Source organism: Astatotilapia calliptera, chromosome 7, assembly GCF_964374335.1.
Source record: "Astatotilapia calliptera chromosome 7, fAstCal68.1, whole genome shotgun sequence".
Lineage (NCBI taxonomy): Eukaryota > Metazoa > Chordata > Actinopteri > Cichliformes > Cichlidae > Astatotilapia > Astatotilapia calliptera.
In genome coordinates this window covers 20,541,489-20,566,755 of record NC_137428.1, presented here as the reverse complement: position 1 = coordinate 20,566,755, position 25,267 = coordinate 20,541,489, and the positions used below count along the sequence as shown (strand labels likewise).

General features: G+C 39.7%; 1 protein-coding gene across 11 annotated transcripts in view; it reads right to left on the bottom strand.

The window, feature by feature from the left end:
* The window catches only part of mapk10 (mitogen-activated protein kinase 10), a 38,206-nt gene that overhangs the window by 9,126 nt on the left and 3,813 nt on the right, over positions 1-25,267 (bottom strand). For 7 of the 11 annotated variants that reach the window (XM_026173539.2, XM_026173534.2, XM_080304170.1 and 4 more), the window contains exons 2-9: positions 17,085-17,156; positions 15,716-15,885; positions 10,862-10,991; positions 10,345-10,403; positions 9,819-9,957; positions 9,035-9,200; positions 8,015-8,086; positions 1,980-2,162 (exon numbers count right to left, since the gene is read on the bottom strand). In XM_026173539.2, coding sequence (XP_026029324.1) covers positions 1,980-2,162; positions 8,015-8,086; positions 9,035-9,200; positions 9,819-9,957; positions 10,345-10,403; positions 10,862-10,991; positions 15,716-15,885; positions 17,085-17,156 — 991 coding nt within the window. Of the gene's footprint in view, positions 1-1,979; positions 2,163-8,014; positions 8,087-9,034; positions 9,201-9,818; positions 9,958-10,344; positions 10,404-10,861; positions 10,992-15,715; positions 15,886-17,058; positions 17,157-25,267 lie in introns of all 11 variants that reach the window. The other 4 variants (XM_080304172.1, XM_026173536.2, XM_080304173.1 and 1 more) reach the window with 2 other exon arrangements.

The window sequence follows — 25,267 nt, the reverse complement described above, 5'->3', positions numbered from 1 at the left end:
GCATAGGGCTTATTGGGTTTTAAGTATTTAATCTACAGACTAGTTGAAATCTGAATTATTGCTAGATAATTCTTTAATAATCAACCATCCAGATATCTCCTCAGTTTGTCCCATATGTATTTTTTAATGAAGCATTAGGCCTGTTTGTTGCAGATGTTGCCAGTCAACTTGTTCGTTTGCAGTTTGCAGTAAATTGGACATCTATCAGCAAAAATTTCAATAAGCATTACCAGTACACAGACTCTCTACCCTCTGGCCATTTTGAACTGATCTGAAATTGAAACCCTAAAACCACACGACACTTCCTCTCCTACACACTTGACCTTCACTATAAATAAATCTCCAGGAGCAGAGGAACGAAGAAGCTGAAGCAAGTACGGACAGATGAGCTGGGCGTACCCTTTGAGCATCACCACAGCATCAAAAAGATGATAAACGTGAAAAAATAGCTCCTCTATCTCTCTCCTTTCACCTTTCCTTATTCCTTACCTACCTCTCTTTCATTCCCTCTGTCCTACAGTACTGTGACTTGTCTTCCCCCTAAGGTTTAAAATAAATAAAACCCAAAGGATGTTTCTCTCATGTCTGACTCACTTCCTACCTGTCACAAAACAAAACACACAAAACACTTCATCTTGGTCTCACACCCTCTCACTCTGTCTGTCTCTTTCGGTGTATTCCTTTAACAGTGTCACTCCAGCGGGGAGCAGCTTGAATACAAAAGCGATTCATTAGAATTTCAACATTCGAGAGCTTTGATGTGGGAGCGGGAGAGCAAAATGTTTTTTTAAAAGCATATTTTTTTTATAGCTCACTGGGAATGTTTTTGATGCCTTCAATTCTCAGCTGAGACAGAAGAAACAACATCTCAGTTAACACTCTGCATAAGAAGTCGATTGAAATCGGCTCACACGGTACAGGATTAACATACTGCAGTTTACTGATGCTCGGAGGATGACCAAAGATAAAATGTAAAAGTACAGTCCTGTTAAAAAACTAAATACACCTGACGATTCAGTAGCTTGTGCATCCACCTTTAGCAGCAATAACTTAATTGAATTGAATTTGAGACTTTTGGGGCGTAGAGTGTAGATTTGCTGCTGTGCTTGGGATTGTTGTCTGTTGCATCACCCAAAGCTTTAGCTGTCAGACAGATGGCCTTGCATGTGATTCTAAAATACTTTGGTACACAGTTCATGGTCACTGTTTAACATTGGGGTTAATTTGCTGAGATGCCCAGTCCCAGCAAGATCAACAAACTGTTAAAATCTTCGGTTTCTATAGGGGTTCTCACACTTGCTGATGACAAATTAATCAAGTACATTTAATTTGCAGCACCTGGCTACTACTTACCCTCTCATATTCTATAGAAGCAGGCTATACTTAGTTTTTGACATACTACAGCATACATGAAATGAACAAAATGTATAGCCATCTTAGCTGCTAGGTGATATGTACTCACAGAGCAGCTAAGATGCTGAGAATAAGAATAGCATATTTACAGAGTTAACATGCAAATAACATTTAAATGTCATAAATTGTGGAAGTTATAAACAAAGATATAAACCTAATGAACTAAATGGAAAGTCAGAAGCAAAGTCACCTGTAATGTCAGATTTAGATTCAGAAATACTTTATTAATCCCTGAGAAAATTATATAGTCGCAGTTGCTCCAAAACAGCTATATTAAATAAGACAATATACTACAAAGATACAAAATAAAGCAAAATACATACAAATAGCTCTAATTATTAATATCCTAGTATATTACACAAATTAAAAACACATGCAGAATGACTGCCTGTCAGAGTGATAAGTGCTATGATGTCCTAAAGAAGACTCTCTGTTTAATCGACACACATCATACACCTTAAGGTTCAATAAAAGACCTTCAAAGACTCATACTGGAAGCTAATGAAATGGCTAAAGTGCAATAGCCTAAGTTCACAGGTTCCCTGTGTATAATTACAGGTTCTCACCTTTGAGTTTGTTGTGCTCAGAGTCAGCAGGGAAAAGGCAGTCGGGGAAGAGTTTGGGGAAGGTGAGGCCTGCGTACTTTGGCCGGTTCTCGACATAGTTCCTCACTGTGGGTTGAAGTTTCTTCATGAATTCTGGCGAGGGCGTGCCCAGCTGCTCGATCACTTTGTTCCACTGATCAATATCTGGTGTGGAAGGCCAAGATTAAGGGAAACACACATGGAATACAGAGCATCCTGTCACCCTGCAAAGCTCAGTGTACCCTCAGGTATCACACTACAATACAATTCTGGCTTCATTTTCCATTTAAAAGCACAAAAAGGAGTGCTACAAAGTGCTGTGACCAAGATAAATTAATAATTTTTAATCTCAAATCAGCTGTTTCCCACTTAACCACCAAAAGAAGTATTCATTAGGATTAGGGAAAAAACCCCAGCTGACTTCTAAATGGTGAAAAACACAAGATTTCTATTTTAAAAAAATCCTTTTATTCTTTTTGTTTTTCTTTGTCTCCAGCCATTGTTAAGTGTTTCTAAAAGTAAAAAAATAATAATAAACCTTTTGATGAAAACATGACTGATTGGATTAAAAGACACGTGTACGGTATAAATGTAGCCGTGTGTCCAGTTGTATCAGCTTCTCTTTCACTTCCTTCCTTACAACAAATATTTCCTCTCTTAGCCTTCGACACACTCCAAACCTTCTCCTCCTAATGTTCTCACACCGAGTGCCAGTTAGGGCAGAGAGCTGCCAGAGGCCACTATAGATCCCTATTACTTCATTTTGCTGGAACGTCTCACGCTTCCATCTCCGTTTTGTCTCTATTGCACACTGGCCATGATCCACCCAGTGCCTAGTAAAGCGGGGTTTTTTAATCCACTAAGACTCTTATCCACGGCTCTTCAGCAAGCAGTTGGATTCGCTCTGACACCTCGAGGTGATTTTTTTTGTTTTTTCTCAGCATGTCAGTGCCAAAACGCATGACACTCGATAGACTCAGAGTCATTCGCAACTGCCCTCGAAAAAACGCTGCAGGGTTCCTGCTGCCTTCAGGTTTACATTTCTAACAGAGGGAGGAAGGATACGGTCCGTCCCAGGGAACAGCACTGTCCCTCTTATCAACTCTCCAAAGATGCAGCCGACTGACCACATGTCCACTAAGGTCACACGCACCCACATAAACACACAAACACAAACATTTGCTGAGAGGAATATGTGACTCTTTAGCGACCAGATGTTCACCAGCTATCTGCTAACTGCATCTGTCCTTAGGGCAGGTTGCTTACAGTGAGTCATCACAGCTGTTTTTTGTTCTTTTTTTGTAGAAAACAGGCCCTCGGCTAACAGCTAAAGCAATGCACTGGGGCTAGACAGCTCAACCGTGTTTAAAAAAACACTATGAAGCTCTGTAAAGCTGCAGAGAGGGTGTACACCCCAACAACAATTCTCTAGGAGCCAACCCAGTCACTTTGTAATTTGATCCATTTAATACAATTAAATACAGAACACACTGGTAATTGTTAAACTGTGTCTCCTTACTTGGCACAAATGTGTTGCGTGTTTCTTTAAATGAAAATTTCTCCTTCTCCGTTTTTTCAAATAGCAAAGTGTTTACATTTTTTAAAAATGGTCAGGGAGGGTTTTTTTGTCAGTGTGAAGATACTCTAAGGCACATTATAAGCAGACCAGTGACACAAACACATTGGCCTCCAATTTAAAGTCCCCATTTAGAAATACTGAGAATTTCAACCAGAAATAGAGTACCTGCAAACGTACCATTATTACTTCAGAAGAAAATCAAATAACACACTAATGCTGTGTAATATATTTAACTTATTTTTTAGGAAAATAGAAAAGGAAAAGAAACAAATGCTGTTTATTAGGTGTGACAAAAGAGTTAGCACATAATGCTTAAACACCCTGGAACAGTTTGAGCTATACTACAACCTTAAGCCCTGTTTGGACAACAAGCTATTTTGGGTTGTTCGAGCCTAATTTGCTATAGTATATCATAACATATACATTAATGAAATACCAATATGTGCTGTATACACAAAGGTTTTAGGCTACCTATTTGACTACACCCACGGGAGATTTTCTGACATCCCATTCTAAAGCCATGGAGTTGGTCCCTCCTTTGCAGCTGTAACAGGTTCCACTCTTCTGGGAAGTCTTTTTACAAGATTTTTAAGTGTGCCTGTGGGAATTTTGCCCATTCATCCAGAAGACCTTTTGTGAAGGTCACAGAGTGCTGTTGGACAAAAGGGCCTGGCTCACAGACTCTGTTGTAGTTCATCCCTCCTCCATCAAACTCTACAGTTGGCATAATGCAATGCACTCATGCTTCAGATTGCCAGATAGAAAACCATGATTCGCCCATCCACAGAACAAGTTTCTTCCAGAACCCAGTGATTTACTCACTTCATCCGATACTTGGATTTGCACTTAGTGATATAGTGCTTGCATGCAGCTGCTTGGCCTTGGAAACCAATGCCTCCCCAACCTCCAAACACACAGTTTTTGTGCTGATGTTAATGCCAAAGGAGGTCTGGAGTGCCAAACTATGTGCCTCAGCACTTGGCAACCATGGTCTGCCACTTCATGGGGGAGTGGAAGATTGTGGAAGCTGATTGTGGAATATCTGGGAGGGAACAAATTGACTTATTGCAACGCTGGCATCCTATTACAGTACCACACTCAAATTCAGTGAGCTCTTCAGAACCACCCATTCTTTCTTGGTTTTATACCCCTGTGGCAACAAAGTTGGCAACAAAACAAAAACAAAATTCCACCCAAGTTCAAAGATTAAGCAGCGTGACCCAATACTTGTGTCCATGCAGTGCATCTGTAATAGGCCAACACCAGTCAGCAATGCTATCCGAACTATCAGTGCTTAATCATTTCTGCAGAGAGGTACTTTAAAACAAAAGTCAGCCACATTTTAAAACTTGAAGAACAAAGGAGGTAATGGTGGCTGTATGATTACTAAGTAGAAAAAAGACCTCTGTACAGAAGGAAATGTTAAAATCATTTCACCTTCTCTAGAGAGAATATATTTTCAAGCTTATTGACCACAGTAAAATCCACCTTTGGTTCCTCCAAGACCTCCAATATAACTTATTAATAAACACACTGCTCCACTCATCCATCACAGAACAACCAGTAACCCTGTAGCCCACTGGGCTTTTACCGGTAGTCTCTTACCTACTCTGTATCATTTGACAGACACTCTGGGACGTGTAGACTTTAGCCAGGTCAATACTTCTAAGTTGAAAAATCAATGAAATACATTAAGATTTGCGACAACAGGGTACCAGTCCAGAACTGATCTATAAGCAGAAGATTAACAAAAGTGTGCATGACTCTACTTTATTGATCTAAAGCAAAAGGTATGGAGTAATGAAATGATACGAATTTTTAGGTCATTTTGGGAGCAGAGACAGCGGAGAAAGATATTGCTTGACTCATTGCTGGGTTTCTCTAGCTTTCCAGAACATTAATCTTTCAGGGACCCAGTGCTCAGGGCTGCAGACAGCAGAGTATTACCTTTACCATTGCCATGTGTGGCTGTGATCAATCTCAGTTCACTGTCAAAAACGCCTGCAGCTACATGAAAAGAGAGCACAGTTAGTGGTACTACCACTGTATGATATATGTGCTACTTTTTGTTTGTTTTCTGGTCCTAATAAATGTGTTAATTATCTGAATATTGACCCTCAAACAGAATTTGCTCGAGGTTCCTAAACAACAAAAAGTGAATCAATTACAAGAATCTGCAAACAGTCCTGAGAGCTTCATGTTTCATATTTGAACAGGTAGGCACTGGATCTGCATGCAAAGTGCAAAGAAATCCCTTCAAGCGCCTAAGTGCTGTCAGACATTAAATGGTCTTTACCTCACGGGGAATAGCACAGATAACTGTTTAATGGATTCACAACAAACAATAGGGCATTGCGTCTCCTGCACCCAGTACTCTGTATTCAGGCAGCACCCCCGCCTAAATCAATTGAGTATTTATACTGGTGAGAACAACTTTGACGCAATCTTCTGTTGTGTGCGACACGTGAAAACACAACAGGAGATGGTTTGCTTCAGACTTGTGACAACGACAAAACGTATGAAAATGGCTTCGCTTTCACTGCCATTTGTTCCCCCTGAATTCAGGCAAAGGGTTGGAATCTTTTACCTCTAATTCCAAATTAAATTGTGTATTTGTTAGAAACTGTTTTCAACTGGGGATGAGACACAAGCCTTACAGCAGTAGGTTGTAGCCAATCTGCGTGTCTGAATTTATGGTGCTCTTTGGGTTCAGTCTTTAAAAGGCATGTGTGATTTGATACTGGTAAAATATAGGTTATCCCACCTATAGCACTTTATTCTTCATCTTAATTACTTGCTAAGGTAACAGATTATAATATGGCTCTTTACTAATTCCCCTGTAAATAAATGGCATTTCATTGTATTTCTTTGAAATTACAGTGTCATTATATTTACTTAAAAATACGTAAAGGTAGGTACACTAAAATAAGGAATGACAAGTCAGGATTTTACACAAAACATAGAAAAGAATATACTGTAAGTGAATTCAAGTAGTCTGTAAGTAATTTTAATTACAGCATGAGTTACTTTACGTAGTGCCAGAATTCTGAGGATTTTTTTAGACATGAAACACAAATTGTACTGCAAGCACTAACTACTAACTTCTACATAATTTTGTAGAAAAGTAAACAAAATGTGCCAATCTTACATTGTAAGCATGTTGTGCTTTTGTATTTTGGAGTAGCCTTAACTTTAAAATTTAAAATTGAAAGTTATTTTTGAATAGTGACTGTGAAAGAAAATGAATCAAGTTCGACTTGGCTCCATCAATATAAGGTCACACACCTACAAGTTTTGATGGTATTTATGTTTTCTCATAAGTTGGTGAGTGGGAACAGTCCTTATCACATATATATTGGTAGAATAAAAGGACAGTTGAATAATAGAACATCCATCATGCACATCAACTTTATAAATATTAAATAAAGATATCAAAAGGCAACATTAATCCAATCCATAATAAGACCTCTGGCCTGAAAAGTACAGTGTGTTTACGATGTAAGATGGGAAAATGTTTGATGTCTGCACTTAAAATTAATTTTTACTTAAGCATTTTAGCATTTGTTTGACACCCCTAATTGCGTATCTGTCTTTAAGTATTTGTGGGTGAATATAATTACATTGTAATTTCAAATAACTTCATTTAATTACAGGGGAATTACTATGTGCTAATCGACTACACTTTCAACCTTTGAACTTTCTACTGCTAATTGAGTTCAACCAGGCTGCTATTTACACATGCTCAAAGGGAATACTCAATATTATTCACTCATTACTGAATATTTAATTAGCATTCCTGGCTCATACATGTAGATGTGCTCATCCCATATGTCCTCAACTCCAGCACAGGGACTATTTTTACAAATCCTCCCTACTAAAGGAAGTCTTCTCAGGGATGCAGCACACCCCGATCACTGCAAGAGAAAACACCAGGTAGCACTCTAAGAGCACACATTTAAATATTCAGAAATAAGGTAAGAAAGAATTTCCTCTTCCCATTGAAAAAAAGCATTGAAAAGAGCATTTTATGATGTTACTAGGTTAAGTGAAAAGCGTTAAAGAAGATAAGTTGTTGTTGCTATAAATCTGTGTTACAAGCCAGCCAGATGTGAGTGTGGTTTAGTTCACCTCAGTAACATACAGCAAACATCAGGCTCAGTATCTGCTTGACCAAAACACCATTTAAAAGTTATATTTCTAAGATCTTTACCTGCTTGCATGGCGGCAGCTTCTTTTTCCTTAGCTGGCATAGCACTTCCAGATACTCTCAGGTGCTTTCAGAGAGCATCACAATCAATCAAAACTGAACATGGTTGCTTATACTTTAAACTAAAAAAAACTATTTTCAGTGTGAGTGTCACTTGACTTTTATGAGCAAAACTACAACATGTAAAAAGCCACAGTCAAAGAATTGATCTGTTTTTATTAACAAGGATACAGTCCCGGCCAGGGAAAAGGATTTTGTGGCGCACCATTTCTCCCATAATGCACCCCACCGACCAAATATCCACTGCACGCATAGAGGTGAGGATGAGACACAGAGGGAGCAAAACACAAGGAGGGAAAGCAAAGGTTAGTGTTGTCCACAGACAGCTCATAGACTGGCATTAGTGATCAGATGCTAACTGGTTTTAATTGAGAGAGGAATAATTAGTGAGAGGCATGTTTCAGGATTCAAATCAGAATGGAATACAGAGATAGACAGAGCAGAGTGAAGTACAGTGAAGCAGCGCCTTAGATAGACTAACTAGTGGCAGGAAATTCAAAGCCCTGGAGCTTTCAGGCTTCCCTTCTTCAGAGATATATGGCTAATGAGTCACTGAGGCTGGCACTCAGTCACGTGCTCTGGGGGCTTTTAATCAGTGACTCATAACTCCAGCACTTTAAGTCACTTGACCAGAATTGTTGATAAGGTTTTAAAGTTAATGATATGACACTTTAATTTGGAATCATCATCAAACGATCATCTGCACATGTGAGCAGTTTGATTATTCAGATCGTAGATGGTTTAAAAACACATAGAACCGTAATTAGCTTCTTAAAATGTAAACATTTCAAAGGCTTTTTTCCCCCACATCAGTTTTATGTTGGCTCACTGCCACAGCAAGAACATAACCAAGTGCAAAAAAGTGCCAATAAACTACAAAGTGTAATTGATGATATAATCATATTAGAAAATTTTTTATTACCACTTTATTACCATTTTTTGTACCACTTTTCCTGCCATTTGTTTAGCTTGAGCGTTTTTGATTTTTTTTGATAGCACATTTTCACAGTGTAAACATTTGATATGTTTTCTGTGTACTACTGTGAATAAAATATGGATTAATGAGATTTGCAAATCATCACATTCTGTTTTTATTTACAATTTGCAGTGTACAGTTACAGTTGTACTTGGATCTAAAAACAAATACTAATACTAATAAAAATTAAATACCATGACTCTATTTAATCTCACCATTCTCCTTGTATCCCATTCCTAGTATGACCTCTGGGGCTCTGTAGTATCGGGTCACCACATACGGGGTCATCATGAAACTGGTGCCTGCAGTCCTAGCCAGACCGAAATCCAGGATTTTCAGGGTACAGTCTGATTTCACCACTATATTGCTTGGTTTGAGATCCTGGCAAAAGCAATAGGAAATGAGAAAAAATGTATATTAATGATTATTTCCTGCTGTTATTCACAGAAAGTCTATTAACAATTATTGTTTGTTAATGATTCATGTAAGAGACTCTTTAGTATAATACTTCAGTTTTTCATTTAAGGGAATAGAACAAAAACGTGGAAAATAAGGGAAATGAAAGAACGAGGATGAACTAGACTGCCTCGCTCTGATGATAACAAACCTTCCAGCAACTCTAAAATTCTATCAACACATATTTTCTTTGTTTGATCCTCACACAACTCGGGGTGTTAGAACAACAATTTGCTATTTTACAGGAGGTAATTCTGAACTGCAGCAATGTCGGGACTAAATTATTGTTGACATAGGGAAGGCGCTTTCTACAAATGCAAATGCTGTCTGCCTTCATGCATGTGGCACGCAAAACCTGCAGAGTCCAGTGCGCACTTGTTCCCGCTTCTCAGCCCTGGTCTCTGTAGCGTTTTCTCACTAAAGCGATTGAGGTGATGGCACAAAACGTGTGCAATATATTGACATTGCTGAAGATTTAAAAGCACACGACACAAACCAAATCCAGCAGTGGAAGAAGAAGACAGAGCAGGCTTGCTCTCCTACCCTGTGAATAATGCCGGCTGAGTGCAGATGTTTGATACCACACAGCATCTGGTAGAGCAGGTAGGACATTCTCTCATGGTCAAGCTCCATCTGAATCACCTGGCACAAGTTGGCATCCATTAGTTCCATCACTAGATACCTAAAAAACAAAAACAAAAAAAGTTTAATTTATGCATGAATGGTTGACACACGTGTGAGATGTGTGGCCCACGAGTTACTGCTGAGAAACTGAAAGCCTCCACGTGGGCCGATAACTCTCACTCTGGTACTATTTACACAGATATTGTTCTAAAAGTGAATTCACTCTCATTTATCATTCATTATGGAAACAGGACACCTCCGGCTGCCTCACATTACACCTACAGTACGTTCACTGATTCCACTCGAATAGTTGTCAAAAACGAATGAGGTGCAAAGGAGTAATAAGCACCTAATGTAGTGTAAATAGACTCCCTGTATTTTGTCTGGCATTTTAAATGAACACATGTTTCGTTTTCTTGCTAATTTTTTTCCTGAGTATACTTACACATCCTGGAATTCCTCTAATGATTTCTGTGGTGTGAAGACATTTAATAAACTGATAATCTGAAAAAGAGAACAGCAGGAACAGGGTCAACAATGAGCAGTAAAAATACAAGAAAAGACATTAAAGCAAGGGACTGTGGGCACAAGTTAGTAATGACCCTCTTGAAGGACACCGCTGAGTGAGAGACAGAGTAAACCAGAGAGGCGAAACGAAACAAAGTGGGGATAAATGTGGAGGATGGAAAAAAGAGGCAGAAGAGCACAAACTGCGGCACTGGTGATTACATCCATGCCTTGAAGCACTCTCTGTTTCAGTCTCTTGCCAGTTTAGTACATTTCTGGAGGCATGGAATTTAGCACGGTCATAACGTCGCTGCGACTTGTCTGCTTTTGTAGCAAAGGGATTTAGCAGGAGCCAGAAATAGACTCAGACTGGGGTGCAGTTTTAAACTGCATCTCATTCAAGTCGGGATACATTTTCCTTTGGTCCTTTGTTACCTCTCGTTTGAATCGCTTACATTTTTGTGATTGACGCATTTCATGAGCACCAACTCCCGGTATGCCCTCTTGGCATGGGTCTGGTTCTGGAAGGGTCTGCTCAGCTTCTTGATGGCTACATTTCTGTCCAGGACAGCGTCATAGCCCGCACTGCAGAAAACAAACCACAGAGATCAGTATTCCTCTTGCAACAATCCATGGCTTAATGTCAATAGTCACTGACACAAAAGGATAAAATAGATGAAAGGCTCTCTGTAAAAATAATATAAATCAGAACTTATTAATACATGAAGATTATAGGGCTCAATTATAACTTGCTAGCTGTGTGAAAACTGTGTATTACAGTAATAGTAAGTTATATACTTAATAAAACTAAAATCAATAAGTAGCCCATTAAATCCATGACACACTGTGATTAAACATAAATGTATACATTATTTTTTAATTTAATGAGTTTACTCTCATATCGTATTATTATTATTACTATTATTTGAATTTTTTATCTAATCTTATATTCAATTAATTAATTTTTTTTATTAATAATTATTATTGTATTTATTTCTGCATTTTGTATTCACAGTCATGGTAAAAAGAAATTATTTATTTAACATAAATTAAGGCAACATGCAGCTTGTTGTACTACTTTTAACAGCAACAGAGTCAAGTAAGTGTTTTCTCTGTGACTTTTACCAGTCTCTCACATCATCATGGAGCAAATTTGGACCAGTCTCCTTTACAGTGAGGTTTGCTGGCATTCATTTATTCACAGCTCTGTTAGAGTCCCGCTGCAGCATTTCAGTCAGGTTGAAGTCAGGACTTTGATTGGCCCAGTGCAACACCCCGATTCCTTTCTTTCTCAGTTTGAGAAAAGATCATTGATGATGTCTTTCTTTCTTAGTGTTGTGTTAATACGCACCTGAATACCAAACAAAAACAATAAACTGCTAAAACTGCTAAGTGGTTGCAACTTACCCTCTTAATTAGTGTGGGGAAAGTAAGAGTATTTAGTTTCATCTATCTATCTATCTATCTATCTATCTATCTATCTATCTATCTATCTATCTATCTATCTATCTATCTATCTATCTATCTATCTATCTATCTATCTATCTATCTATCTATCTATCTATCTATCTATCTATCTATCTATCTATCTATCTATCTATCTAATTAAAGTGTTACCAATGAAACTAAACCACACAGCAGAATGTGTGTTATATGTAGATGCCCTTTCCTTCCACCAGTTTGATGACCATTACAGCAGAGTGGGTGCTTTGCTGGCTCAACACAATCCCAATTTCTGAAAGCCTCGGGTATTTTAGCTGTTTGTGGCAGTTTATGTTGGCCTTCGCTGAACGGTAATACAGAAAAAGCTGCCATAAAAATGTCATCTCACTGTCTCGGCTCAACTTCAAAATGTGCCTTTTCTGACAAGATGCTATAAAATTGAGTTTCCAAGCATCTGACTGTGTACGGCTGGGTGGGATATGCTGTGGTTTGCCATGACTGTGTGGAGACTGCAGGCCAGAGATGATGTGTGGCCATGGAAACAGTGGAGCCTTCATAAAAGCATTGATCCAGTAGGGATTTGGAGTCAGTCATCACATTTGTAGCTGAGTGAAAGATGATGTCATAACCAGCTAAACTACTTAAAGCCTTCATCCCTCCTAAGATGCTTGGGAAAGCTCATTCTGACCAACTCATAAGGTCAGAGATGTGCACACATTGGGATTTTTGTGGGCGACCACATTAGCAGAGTGACTCTTAACTGTGGCAAAGACAAGCAAGAACAAGTTTTACCTCATTAGCATGTTCTCAGGCTTTACTGGGACAAGACTCTACTGATTGCATAAGAGAAGCAGAATGTGTACTTAGTCACTGCTGATTTTTTCCAGACAAGCTTCTGGATCTCTGTCTGCTCGTATGCATATTATTTGCTTGCAGTGAAAGCCCATGTATGTTATAAAATGTGTAAGCATTTAACCATCTGTGCAAACCATCAGACAGATGTTTATGTAAATATGATTATGTCACCCAGTCAGGGATTATGCTGAAGTTAAGACACAGCAAGTCACCTGTTTTATCTTTATAAAAACACATGCCAAAGTCATTTATTATGTTTTTATGTATTTGTGAACATCTAAACCAGGCCTTATAGTTTAACCAATTTCATCTCTATGATCAGGATATGGTCAAGGATATTTATATCATTCTCTGTGGTTTTATGTGGTTTGGTTGCTTTAATGCTAGCACCATATGACACCAGATGACAGCTGTGGACACAGCCAAGCAGCACACAGCAGAGCAGGTTCAATTAGATTTGCACTCCCTGCCATCCATCTCTACAATATCCTTAAAATGGGCACAATCCCAGCATTAGCAGTTACAGCCTGCCCAAGCTCTTTTGCAAATGCACGAAATTGCTTTGGAGCGGAAGGAGAGTGGGACTGAGGACATGGGAAGCAAAGGAAGGACAATGAGAGAGGTCAAGTGAAGGGCAGGAGAGTTGAGAGCTAGTGAATCTTCAAAATGACACAATATACACTGTAGTAAAACATGTCAGCTCAAGTCATCTCTGGGAGAGTTTGTGGCATGAGAATATCACCCTCAGTGACACAACATTAACATAAATATAACTTATAGTTCTGTCTGGTCATTTCACAAAGACTGTAAGATGCATTCCTTTAAGTGGAGGCTTGGCAGACATTCCTCTGCATTCTGACAGGGCGTGCGTGAGTTGACTTGTAATGAATACAAGCTTCCTCTGCAATCTGGATTAAGGGTCCACTTAATGCCCACCCTGTAAGGCTCTTATGGCTCATACATCCATATTCAAAATAAACGATATGTCACCAGCTCACTGGAGCACACCGGGAAGGATATAAGACTACACCCTTCACATCTGTGGAAAACATTAAGAGAAAAAAAATTCTGATATTTGATGAGTGTAATTTTTTCAGGAAAGTCTATTCAGAAACACCACAACTACAATTCATACTATTATCACAAGGTATTATTACTGTTGCTACCCTTTTAAAGTAGCAACAATTTAACAGTCTTTTTGGCTTTTTTAGGTATTTGCTATCAATTCTAGTCCAAATGTGGCTTAAAACAAGCAATTAAGATTGGAAACTCATCAGGAAAGTGTTTATTGAGGTAACAGATCAACTGAGAAGAAGGGTTGTTTTCCCACAGACTTCTGCACCAGTGCATCTTTCTTACAGGCAGCTAATAAGGAAGCCCCCCTGCTGGTTGCCTGAATTAGGTTTAGGGCACTTTGGCTTTATTTTTCAGCCTCTCAAGCTACACGGATTTTAGTAGGTATGCCTGCTTAACTCCCTGTCAATGCAAACATCTAATTGACCAATCAGTAACTCAGTGTATTTTAGCATGCTGACAGGATCAGGGCTAGCATGGTGGCACAGTGGTTAGCATTGTCACAGCAAAAAAGTCTGCATGTGTTCTCTCTGATTTCCTCGCACACTCCAAAGACATGCGTGGGGTTACATTATCTGATGATTCCAAATTGGCTGTAGGTGTGAATGCAAATGGCTGTTCACCTCTCCAAGTTGTAACATATTTCTTGCCTTTAGAAACAACACCATCATGACCTTGAATTTTATAAGTGGAAAAGGATGGATGGACATGGTCAAGACAACCTGCTGAAGTTCACACCGGACATAAGAATGAAGGTGACTTAAGTATCGTGGCAGCAGTTGTTTGGCTGGTCTGAGTATTTTAGAAATTGCTGATCTACTAGGATTTTCCTGCACAACCATCCCCAAATAACCACTTGTTAAAAACAAAGCACGCAGAAGAGCATTTCTGAACACATGCTGAAACTTAAAACAGATGGGCTACAACAGCATAAGACCACACTGGGTGCCACTCCTGTCAACTAAGAAGAGCAAACTATAGTTCACACAGCCTTACTAAAATTGTATAGAAGATTGGAAAAATGTTGGCTGGTCCAATTAGTCTGGGATTTCTGCTGAAATATTCAGATGCCATTGAGCTGAATTCGCTGCATACAACATGAAACAATGTTGCATTCAAGTCCTGCTTTATATCAACAGCTCAGGCTGTTGGTGGTGTAGCGGTGTGGGAAAATCCTTTAGCACACTTTGGACAACTTGGTACTAACTTAGCATCATTTAGCCACCACAGCCTTACTGATTATTGTTGCTGACCATGTCCATCCCTTTATGATCACAGTGAGCCCATCCTCTGATGGCTGCCTCCAGCAGGATCATTTCAAATGTGACTCAGTCTAGTAGAACACCTTTGGAATGCTCTATTGGATTGGAATGGAAGATTCCCATAATGTATGTGCCGCTGAAAAATCCCTAGCAACTGTGTGGCTATCAGGTCACCATGGACCAAAATGTCTGTTTTCAACACATTACTGAACCTATGCCATGACGAATTAAATCAGTTCTACAAGCAAAAAAGTTAAATTCCATCTTTTATATACAGCCTATGTTCCCAATGTCAACATAAAACATCATTTAATGATTATTTTTTTCCCTAACATTAAAGATATTAACATTTATCAGCAGACACAGATAATTCAAACAATTAAAATCACTGCACCTGCTTGCCTCGATTAAGTTTAAACCAAACATTTGTGCAAATGAACAAAGAAGAAGAAATCTCTCCAGGCTTTTCAGAAGAATAAAAAATATGACTTTAATATATATTAATTAGCAAAATTATTCAGAAAACCTCACAAATTCACTCCAACATTAAAAACAAACGTTAGAAAATCAGCTAGCAATGAGTTAACTGAGCATTAAAGATTACACCAAAACCCATCAAACAACTTGATATGATATAAAATAAGACATTAGAGAAATGTACCATTGAGCACTTACCAGACAATTCCCTGAGCTCCAGAACCAATGGGCTTTAAATTCTGGTAGCGTTTTAAAACTGTGAAGGTGGAGTCTCCCACTTCCACACTGTAGAACTGGTTGTCCACTTTGCTTTTGCTCATGTTGTAATGCTTGGCAATATATGACACATCCACTTGTTTTCCAAAACCCTGCAAAGGGATGACATAAAATGCATATGTAACACATCTAGGCTGCACATTTGTTTTTATCAGGCTACTCATTTTAAAATCAATATCGAATCATTGTTATACGTTATATGATATATAGCCATAATAACCATCATTAATATCTAAGAAGAGCATCACATCATAACATGCATTTAACTGCTGTAAAGGCAAAAAAAAAGCATACATTAAGGTATATTTGGTAAAAATGGTAAAGTAGAATAAACAAGACAGGACATAAGGTTTAGCCGAGTTTACAGCTGAACGAATTCAATGCAGAAATATAATCTCTGTAAAAGCCCCTCTAACGACATTAGCTTTAGTCCTTACTTGACTACATTTCACCCGGCAATCAGGCTGTAATTACTTGGGCAAAGCAGGCAACCAAATGGTGCCACAACAAAGCATATCAGGTAATTAGAGACTTGGTAATTATAACACAGCTCACAAAACAAGCAAAGTTACTGCATATGCACTGCTATGGTTGAACCATCTTCTTTGTGCACAATGGAAGATTGATAAATCTGCTTTAAGGCGCTGAAGGTCGATGTCCTCCAAACTTATGATCAGATTATTCCTATATATCTGGTATCTTTAGCAGCTATTGAACATTCAGCTAGAATCTCGTGTGCAGTGCAAACATCCCAATCTATCTGAGCTCCAACTGAATTGTCTGTGTTTTTTTCCTTATAACAAGCAACACAACGTATGTAAAAAGAGTCAAAATAAAGACTTTTTATCTTATGGAATCACAACCCCAGCTGAGTTCTGTATTTACACTGTGGAGACAACAATTAAGCTTCAGTAATGAGCAGATTATACTGCATTCTTTTTGGTATAGACCTCAGTTAAAGAGGAATAGTGGAGGTGTTGAACAAAAGTAGAAAATCAAGGCTAGCTGAATTGTTTTGATATACATAATGAATTATCAACAAAAGGCTGAAAACACGTCAACTTCTGATAAAGGCTCCTCAAGGACATTTGCGTCAAACCTCTTAATCAAACCATTTTGCACACATTGTGTTGTTTTTCTTAATTAAACATTTCAAATTATTTTTTGAGCACACAACTGCTTAAGAGCTCATTTTGCATACACAGGGGGGAAAAAAACCCATACAGAGTAAGAATAGAGGGAATGGAAGTGAATGAATACTGTACCTTTTTTACCTGTAAGGAACACACACCTGACAAAAGGCTATCTTTACATCCAGGACTGGTTGGCTGCAGTTATATAAGAAATGTCTACTCATAAATACCTGAAAGACACAAACAGAGGAGAAGCAGAGAGTGAGCACATGTAGGTGTGGGTGTGGGTAGTGGCAATTTGTCACATATACAATGGCAAAACAAAGATTTATTATTGTATTTCTGCAAAACAACACTCACACCTCTCCCCGTGTGGGGACTGAAACCCACCAGGAAAATTCACTTGTGTCCTCTCTACTCTGTTCCCATCATTCTCAATAAAAATGAGAAAAACAACAATTCGTCACCTCCCAGTCCTCGATAAATATGAACTGACCAGTTATCGATTCTTCATCAGAGCACATTGCAGTGTGGTTGCAGTGATCAATGCGTGTTGAAAATAAGACATGAGGAGGTGGTCCCATTGATGAGTGAAAGACGATGAGAAGATATTTGCTGATGAATTCCAAAACAGCTGAAAGCAAGTTTTCCCTTTTAAAATGGATTAAAACAGGTTTTGTGTGAATGTAAATTTAAAGCTAACAGTATAATCTATATTTTTTTTTAAACGTGCTTTCTTTTGCCCTTTGTGTGAGATCTGGTTCGTTAAATTTTAGATAGCTTAGCTTGAAGACAGGAGAGACAAAGAAATAGCTGCCCAAAGTTTAAAAAATAATTACTGATCAGCACCCTTAAAAACTAGTACCCCCATTCATTAGCTTCTAAAACCACTTCAACTTTTTTCTGTGTGACTTTTTCAGTCTTTTATATCATTGTGGAAGAATTTTGGCCCACTCTTGTTTACATATCTTCTCTTCACTGGGGTTTACATACAAACATTTATGCACTGCTGAGGTCTGGACTTGGACCGGACAACTGCAACACCTCAATTCTTTTCTTTTTCACTCATCCAGTTGTAGATTTGCTGCTTGGGATCATTGTTCTGTTGCATTACCCAATTCTTGCCAAGCTTTAGCTGTTGGACAGATGGCCTCACGTTTGAAATTGAAATACTTTGGTATGTAAAAGGAGTTTATGGTCCATCCAATGACTGTAAGCCATCTAAGTCCTGCAGTTGCAAAACAAGCCCAAATCACTCCACTGCCATGCTTGACAGCTGGTATGAGGTATTTGTGCTGATATGCTGTGTTTGTTTTTTGCCAAATGTAAGGTTTTATCTATCCATCCATCCATCCATCCATCCATCCATCCATCCATCCATCCATCCATTTTCTTCTGCTTGTCCGGCCAGGTCGTGGGGGCAGCAGCCCAAGCAGAGAAGCCCAGACCTCCCTCTCCCCAGCCACCTCCTCCAGCTTATCTGGGGGAACACCAAGGCGTTCCCAGGCCAGCCGAGAAATATAATCTCCCCAGCAAGTCCTGGGTCTGCCCCGGGGCCTCCTCCCGGTGGGACATGCCCAGAAAACCTTGCTCAGGAGGCGCACAGGGGGCATCCTTGTCAGATGAATTTCTCCGTGAATCGCTACCTTATCGTGGTGGAGGAGTTTGTGTGTCCCAGGGATCCCAGGGGCTATGTTGTCTGGGGGCTTTTGCCCCCTGGTAGGGTGTGACCAGACAAAGAGCGATTCAGCAGACCCCTATGAAAAGACCATCGAGGCAACAATTCACCCTGCCCGGGATAGGGTTACCGGGGCCACGCCCTGGAGCCAGGCCCGGGGAGGGTGCCTGGGGGCGAGCGTCTGGTGGCCGGGCCTTAGTCCATGGGGCCCGGCTGGGCATAGCCCAAAAAAGGGACATGGGCCCATCTCCCTGCAGGCCCACCACCCGCAGGAGGCACCGTAGGGATCGGGTGCAATGTGAGTTGGGCGGCAGCCGGGAGCGGAGGCCCTGGCGGACCGATCCCCAGCTACCAAGACTGTAAGGTTTTATATTAAGGCTAAACATCTCCGTGTGCTTATGCATTGATAGTTGATCTCAATATACAATGACATGTCACAGAAATCAATCCGTGACATATATGTTGTGCAACTACATGTTTTGCTGATTTTTCAATCTTAGTGCCACAAATGCAAATAAAAAAAGTGATGTCAACCGTTTTCCTGTTGACACTGTATGCATTTATCCAACCTCCTATTTTAACACTAGAACACTAAACTTGTTAACCTTTTCAACCTACAGGAACATATCAGTTTGGAAACTAAGAGGATTACACAAGCGGAATATATTTAACACTACCATCACAGGTGAAAAAGCTTTTTCAAAAGCCAGTACCATCAAAGACTGCATTTGCATAAAAGCAGTGCAGTGAATTTTGGTAAAGCTTCGAGGCTTTCACTGTGAAACAGCAGCTAATGGGTAAATTTGGTTTAACTGGAGATTTGCCAATTTTCTTTAGCTTTTTTTTTTTTCATTGCCAGAGTGAAGCAAAGAGGAAAGAAAGCTCTGAATGACAGTAGCTCCCACATTAAGCTGGAGGGAGAGCTCGCCCACAATCACTCTATCTTTGAGGGGTTTTCAGGTAATGAAAGTCCCAGAGGGCTAAAGACCACGTCTTTCGAATAAGTTCATACATGATGTTAATGATGCTACTAAAAATAGAGAAGGAGGGGGGGTAAAAAGACCTTTTTCGGTAGTTCGGGAGTTCACATGTGGTTGTAAAACTACACAAATGTCACCAAACAGTTTGGAGGACGTCCTCGTCTCTCGCAAAGCATTGAAAGGATCCGACTCTGCAATTTTCTCCGAGGAGCAAATGGACATAAATGTCTCTTTTAACTCTAGCTGTCCTCTAATACTGTCACAGTTCCCACTTTAATATGTGTGCTGAATCCAAAGGGAGCAAAGCAGCTTTTAGAAAAGAGATAAGGGACTCGAAGGTGGGAGATTTCTGGTTCAGCTTATTTCACTTGAAAAAGTGTTCAAGTAAATGGGTGAATTTCACTGTTGGGTGTGTTAGGAATTTGTGCTATTAAATTAGGAGAAATTAATTAATAATCATTCATAAACTGATTTTTTCAAATCTGTTTTGAAACAAAGAAAAGGGAAGGGCAATGAGACGAGAAAGATGTGCGATTTTTGAGCCCACAGTCTCCAACACGTCAAACCACTATAGTAATGTCATTCCACATGTGCGTGTTTGACTAGCATCCCGGTCACCACATTAAGTAGCATAATATTTGCTGTTACTCTAACAGGTCAACACTGAATCAGCCCTGGCGTGGGGCTAGCTGTATCTGTGCTGCTCTAATCTTTACCTGTCTGAGTACATAAGCTATTAATAATAATAATAATAATAATAATGGATTGCATTTATATAGCGCTTTTCGAGAACCTCAAAGCGCTTTACAATTCCACTATTCATTCACTCTCACATTCACACACTGGTGAAGGCAAGCTACAATTGTAGCCACAGCTGCCCTGGGGCAGACTGACAGAAGCGAGGCTGCCATATCGCGCCATCGGCCCCTCACAGGCCAAACTGTTTGTCTTCCAGCCGTATACGCTGGTAAACAACACCTAGATGGTGGCGGGATCCTGCACACTACAGTCCTGTCAAACCTGGCAGCATATTTACATGCAGATGTTCATTTAAAAATATTGCAGCCTTAGAAAAAAACTAGTAAAACATGTTTTAATTATGCTTTCTTTGCTTTAAAAAAAATAAAAATAAACAGTTCACTTTCATTTCTAATGCAACACGTTTCCATAAGACTTTTAACAGCAGATGGTGAATACACTTTCATCAGAACGAATGAAAGATGAAGGAGAGACTGAGTACAGACCATAAACAATTTACCTGGGAGCCAACATTTTTTGGAGATTACAGTTTTAAAATGATGGCTGTCTGGCGCGTCGTTAAAAACAAGAAAGATTGGGTAATTATCAGGAAAAGTTATTCACGAAAAAGCAATGAAAACGACAGACCAAAACAAATCGCACCACAACAGTTTCTTCCCTCCCACGTTAGCCCACAGCTAAAAACACACACACACAAAACAAACACAAAAAACCCACCAGATTTTGTGCTTTGTTTGTTTAACCCTGTGACTACATTCTGTTGATTGTCCTTATGGCCGAAATGCTGCTTGCACCTACAATTATGCTCAGCACCACTCCTTAAACTGCCCATTTATCATCCTGACTGCAATACATCTCCTCAGTACAAGCCGGCATCAGCTGATTGAGAGGTTGAATAAGCAAAAAGTAAGGATAAGGATGATTTTCAGCTCATTCAAAGATTGTGAAGAGTTTTCAGACCTGCCTACATTATTTTGAATGGACCTTAAATTCCAGTGAGGATTTTATAACACTACAGCAGTTACAAGCATGACTTACTCTGCTTTAAAATGCCTTTCACCTTCAGCCTTGCTCTGCAGAAGACTGTGATGTATAGGGCATGTTTAATATGGTTGCAGGGGTTTCTATCAGGAGTGTGGAAAGCGCAGCATCAGACAAAACTGTGTAGAAAACAGCTTAGAGTGAGCAGTGCAGATACCGTTTCCAACAGTACAATGTCTCATGTCAGATTCATTGCCTTTATAAGAAAGCTAACTTTGCTAATGGCAGCATAAATGCCTTGATAAATGGCCTGTATTTGTATAGCGCTTTTCTAGTCCCTAAGGACCCCAAAGTGCTTTACACAACCTGTCATCCACACACACATTCACACACTGGTGATGGCAAGCTACATTGTAGCCACAGCCACCCTGGGGTGCACTGACAGAGGCGAGGCTGCCGGACACTGGCGCCACCGGGCCCTATGACCACCACCAGTAGGCAACGGGTGACGTGTCTTGCCCAAGGACACAACGACCGAGACTGTCTGAGCCGGTGCTCGAACCGGCAACCTTCCAATTACAAGGTGAACTCCCAACTCTTGAGCCACAATCGCCTTGCATGGTGCTAATATCTTGCTTCAGGAGCTCAGAGAACAAAGTTTTCATTTTCAGGAAGTTCACTTTCCAGCTCTGTGCTTTTTAAAACTGGATTGACTCTATGAAGGTGAGAACTGTCTCCGAAGTATTACTCTACATTGCATCACACTTAAGAAAGCAACAGCCTTATAGGATGTTGAGGAGTCTTTGCATTGTAAACTATAAACCGCAGCAGTCGGTAGGACTTTAGTAGCACTGACACATGCCTGACATTTTTGTTTTGTTTTGTTTTCCTAGTTTGAAAATGACAACTGTGAGCCTGTGTCAAAGTTATTAAATGCAGGACCAGTTAAGCCAAGTGAGCGAACTTCCATCAGTCCCAGTTCCAGACCATGTAATTGCTTTAACATATTTGAATAACTGTTATGGACGTGTGGGTGATGTGCAATTTTACAGCAAACTAGTGAACGACAAAGCGCACAGACAAACAAAGTCACTTTACTGTTCCCAAAAAAGGATCATTACTAATGCAGATTTTTTTTTAACACAAAAGCAGCAACACATTGATTTAGCTCTGATTCTTTCTTTTTTCTTAAACTAAACAAGAGACATAGATAACTGAAACAATAACTTTATATTTTATGCATGTCCAAAGTCCCAAATTATTAGATGGGGAAGCAGGCTGTAGAAATGGAATCATTAACAAATAAAAGAAAGAAAGAAAGAAAACAGATTAAAAATGTTTCTAAATACATTTTAAAAAGTAAAATAAAGAGTTTTACAAGTATTGGCTCTGGTTTTTATGTAAGCGTCACCTTCAGTCATCTTTTTTTTAAATTGCTAACAGTCATCCACAAAAAAATAGGAGACATATAAAAAGAGGAGAAATCACGCAGTGCAAACAAATTCAGGCTATTTCACATAGGCCGTAAATAAACTGTCTCAGATGCAGCATTGCATTTACAGAAATGAATCTATTGTATGATTACAAAAAAGGTGACCAACTGCCATTAAGAGACAACTAGAGAAACTCAAGAACGGCACAATGAAAAAGACAGCATGGAAATCCAGAAAGGTTTTAATTATCTAAAATGGGCTAATGTAGATGATGTATGGTACATCTCAGGATTAATTGGAGTGGCTGTTTACATGCATTTGCCTGCATTTGTAGCTGATCCTTGTTATTTGGATCCTGGGCATTGTGTTACATCCACCCCTGTGGGTACAACTGTACCTCAGGCAACTAGTGATCACTTTAGTTAGGAGGCATGATCCTAAAATACAGCATTAGTTCCTAATTCTTGTCCAATCAACTGTAGGAGGTTTAAGATTTTCTGATGCTTCTTTTTTGCACATACCTGGCAGAAAGGTTTATATTATATAGTGTTCATTCAAATAGTCTTTTACATAGAACTATTCCAAAGAGAGTATTGGTGTATTTATCTGTGTGTGTAACACATAAAACACTAAATGTATGACAGTGATTTTCAGCTATAATATATACAAAGATTTAAATGTAAATGGTGAAGGCTTTTTCTTGATAAACCAAACCAGTCACATTATCACTATAGGTGAGGCAAACTACAGTAGCTCTACAGTAAAATGCAGATCATATTTTACCACGCCAGGTTATCAAAATTGTGTGTGATCAGCAGAAACACTAGAGCAACTGATTAAAAGAGAAAACTGACCACCACGCTCTGTAAGTTAGTTTTGAGCGCGGCCTGCAGTAACTTTCGTGGTAAATCCCTTCTACCCTGTATGAACACTTAGTGTATTGATCCAGGCCATTTAAAAAAAAAGTATCTGCAGATGCTACAGAAAGGAGAGCTTGGATGCTCTACAGTGTATCTGGTGCTCAGTGCTCATGTTGTGAGGCTGCTAGCTGGGGCAACAGATGCACCTGCTCTGCATGGCTAAGACAGGTGAAGCTGTGACCGAATATGGTTATTATTCCATCTTTGACTCCTCCTACCGTGTCTTTCCTCTCTTTTAAGTTTAACATGCTAGTGTTTAGTTACAAACTCAACAAAGGAGTTCAGTGCAAAGCCCAGCCAGCTGAACAAGTAGACAGTTTTGCACCCATTCATTTTTAAGAAGTGCTAGCAAGGCTGCACTCACCTAATCACAGATACAGTGTATGGATACAGTGAAATAGTTACTCCTTTTAATATGGTCTGAACTGGAGGTGGTCTACTGTAATACACGGTCCTGATACAGTGTTAGTTGTCTCCCAGGTCAAAGGAAAGGCAAACCTTAGTTTGAGGTAACACAAAAGTAATCTTCAAAAACTGATTTTGCTGGTGTTTTTTTTTTGTGGGCTGTGTGTATTAATAAAGTGGTCAACACCAATACTAAAATTAGTTATCCAAACTAATAACCAGTACAAAACCTTTGCAGTAAAGCTAAGAGGCTTTGGGGTACCGTCAAGTTCTTCTGACTCTGACCTTTCAAGTGTGGTAAGTTTAAAAGCCCACAGACTATTATTAAAGGATCTGTTATGAGATATTTTTTGTGTGTCACGGAGGTCCATTTCATTACTAGCTGCAGAATTGCAGCCAAGGGGCGCCATGCCAATATCTACCAAGAGTCTCTCAGGATCGAAAGGTGTGTTTGACTATGTCTGCCATTTCTACTTTTGAAAATATTCATAGACACAAATGATAGACATAGCGGCCTCAGAGACAGAGAAAAAAAGTATTTTAGCCAATGGTACAGTGTAATAATAAGCACCGGAGGGAACAGTGTTAAAGGTGCAGGTGTTGGAAACAGGTAATAATGATGCTCGTCTTTGTGTGGTAGCTATGTCTCACCTGCTTTCAGCAGGCATTTTATGCCTGTTTTCGGGTTGAACTCAGGCACATTGCTACAGGATGGCATTATTGTGCTTCTATGGTTCTCCCCACCGCATCCTTTGTTCAGCACAGGCACTGTCTGTGCTGTCAGGCTGATTGACTACTAAAAAGTAATGATAAAGCACAATAAAGCCAGTCATGTGCCAGTCAAAATGTCCACAGATACCAATGTTTGCTCTCATATCCATCTTTTCTTTCTTCCCACTCCGCTCCTTTTGTTGATGTCACCCAGTTCGCACCACAACATTGCCCATATCCCCCTTGTTTCTTTATTCCTCCCTCCATCGTCCGCACTGATGAGAGCCTGCATTTTTCCCTACCCTTCCTGTCTTTTGTCCCTCCCTCGCTCCCACCATTCCCACTCCCAGGCTCCCAGCCTGCCTGTAATTGTCTCCCCTCCCCCTCCCTCGGAGCTCCATTGTGAGTGCTTGGTTCAGCAGCCTCAGCCTCTCCTGCAGTATGCAGCGAATGCCTCGTCTTTTCCTTGTGCAG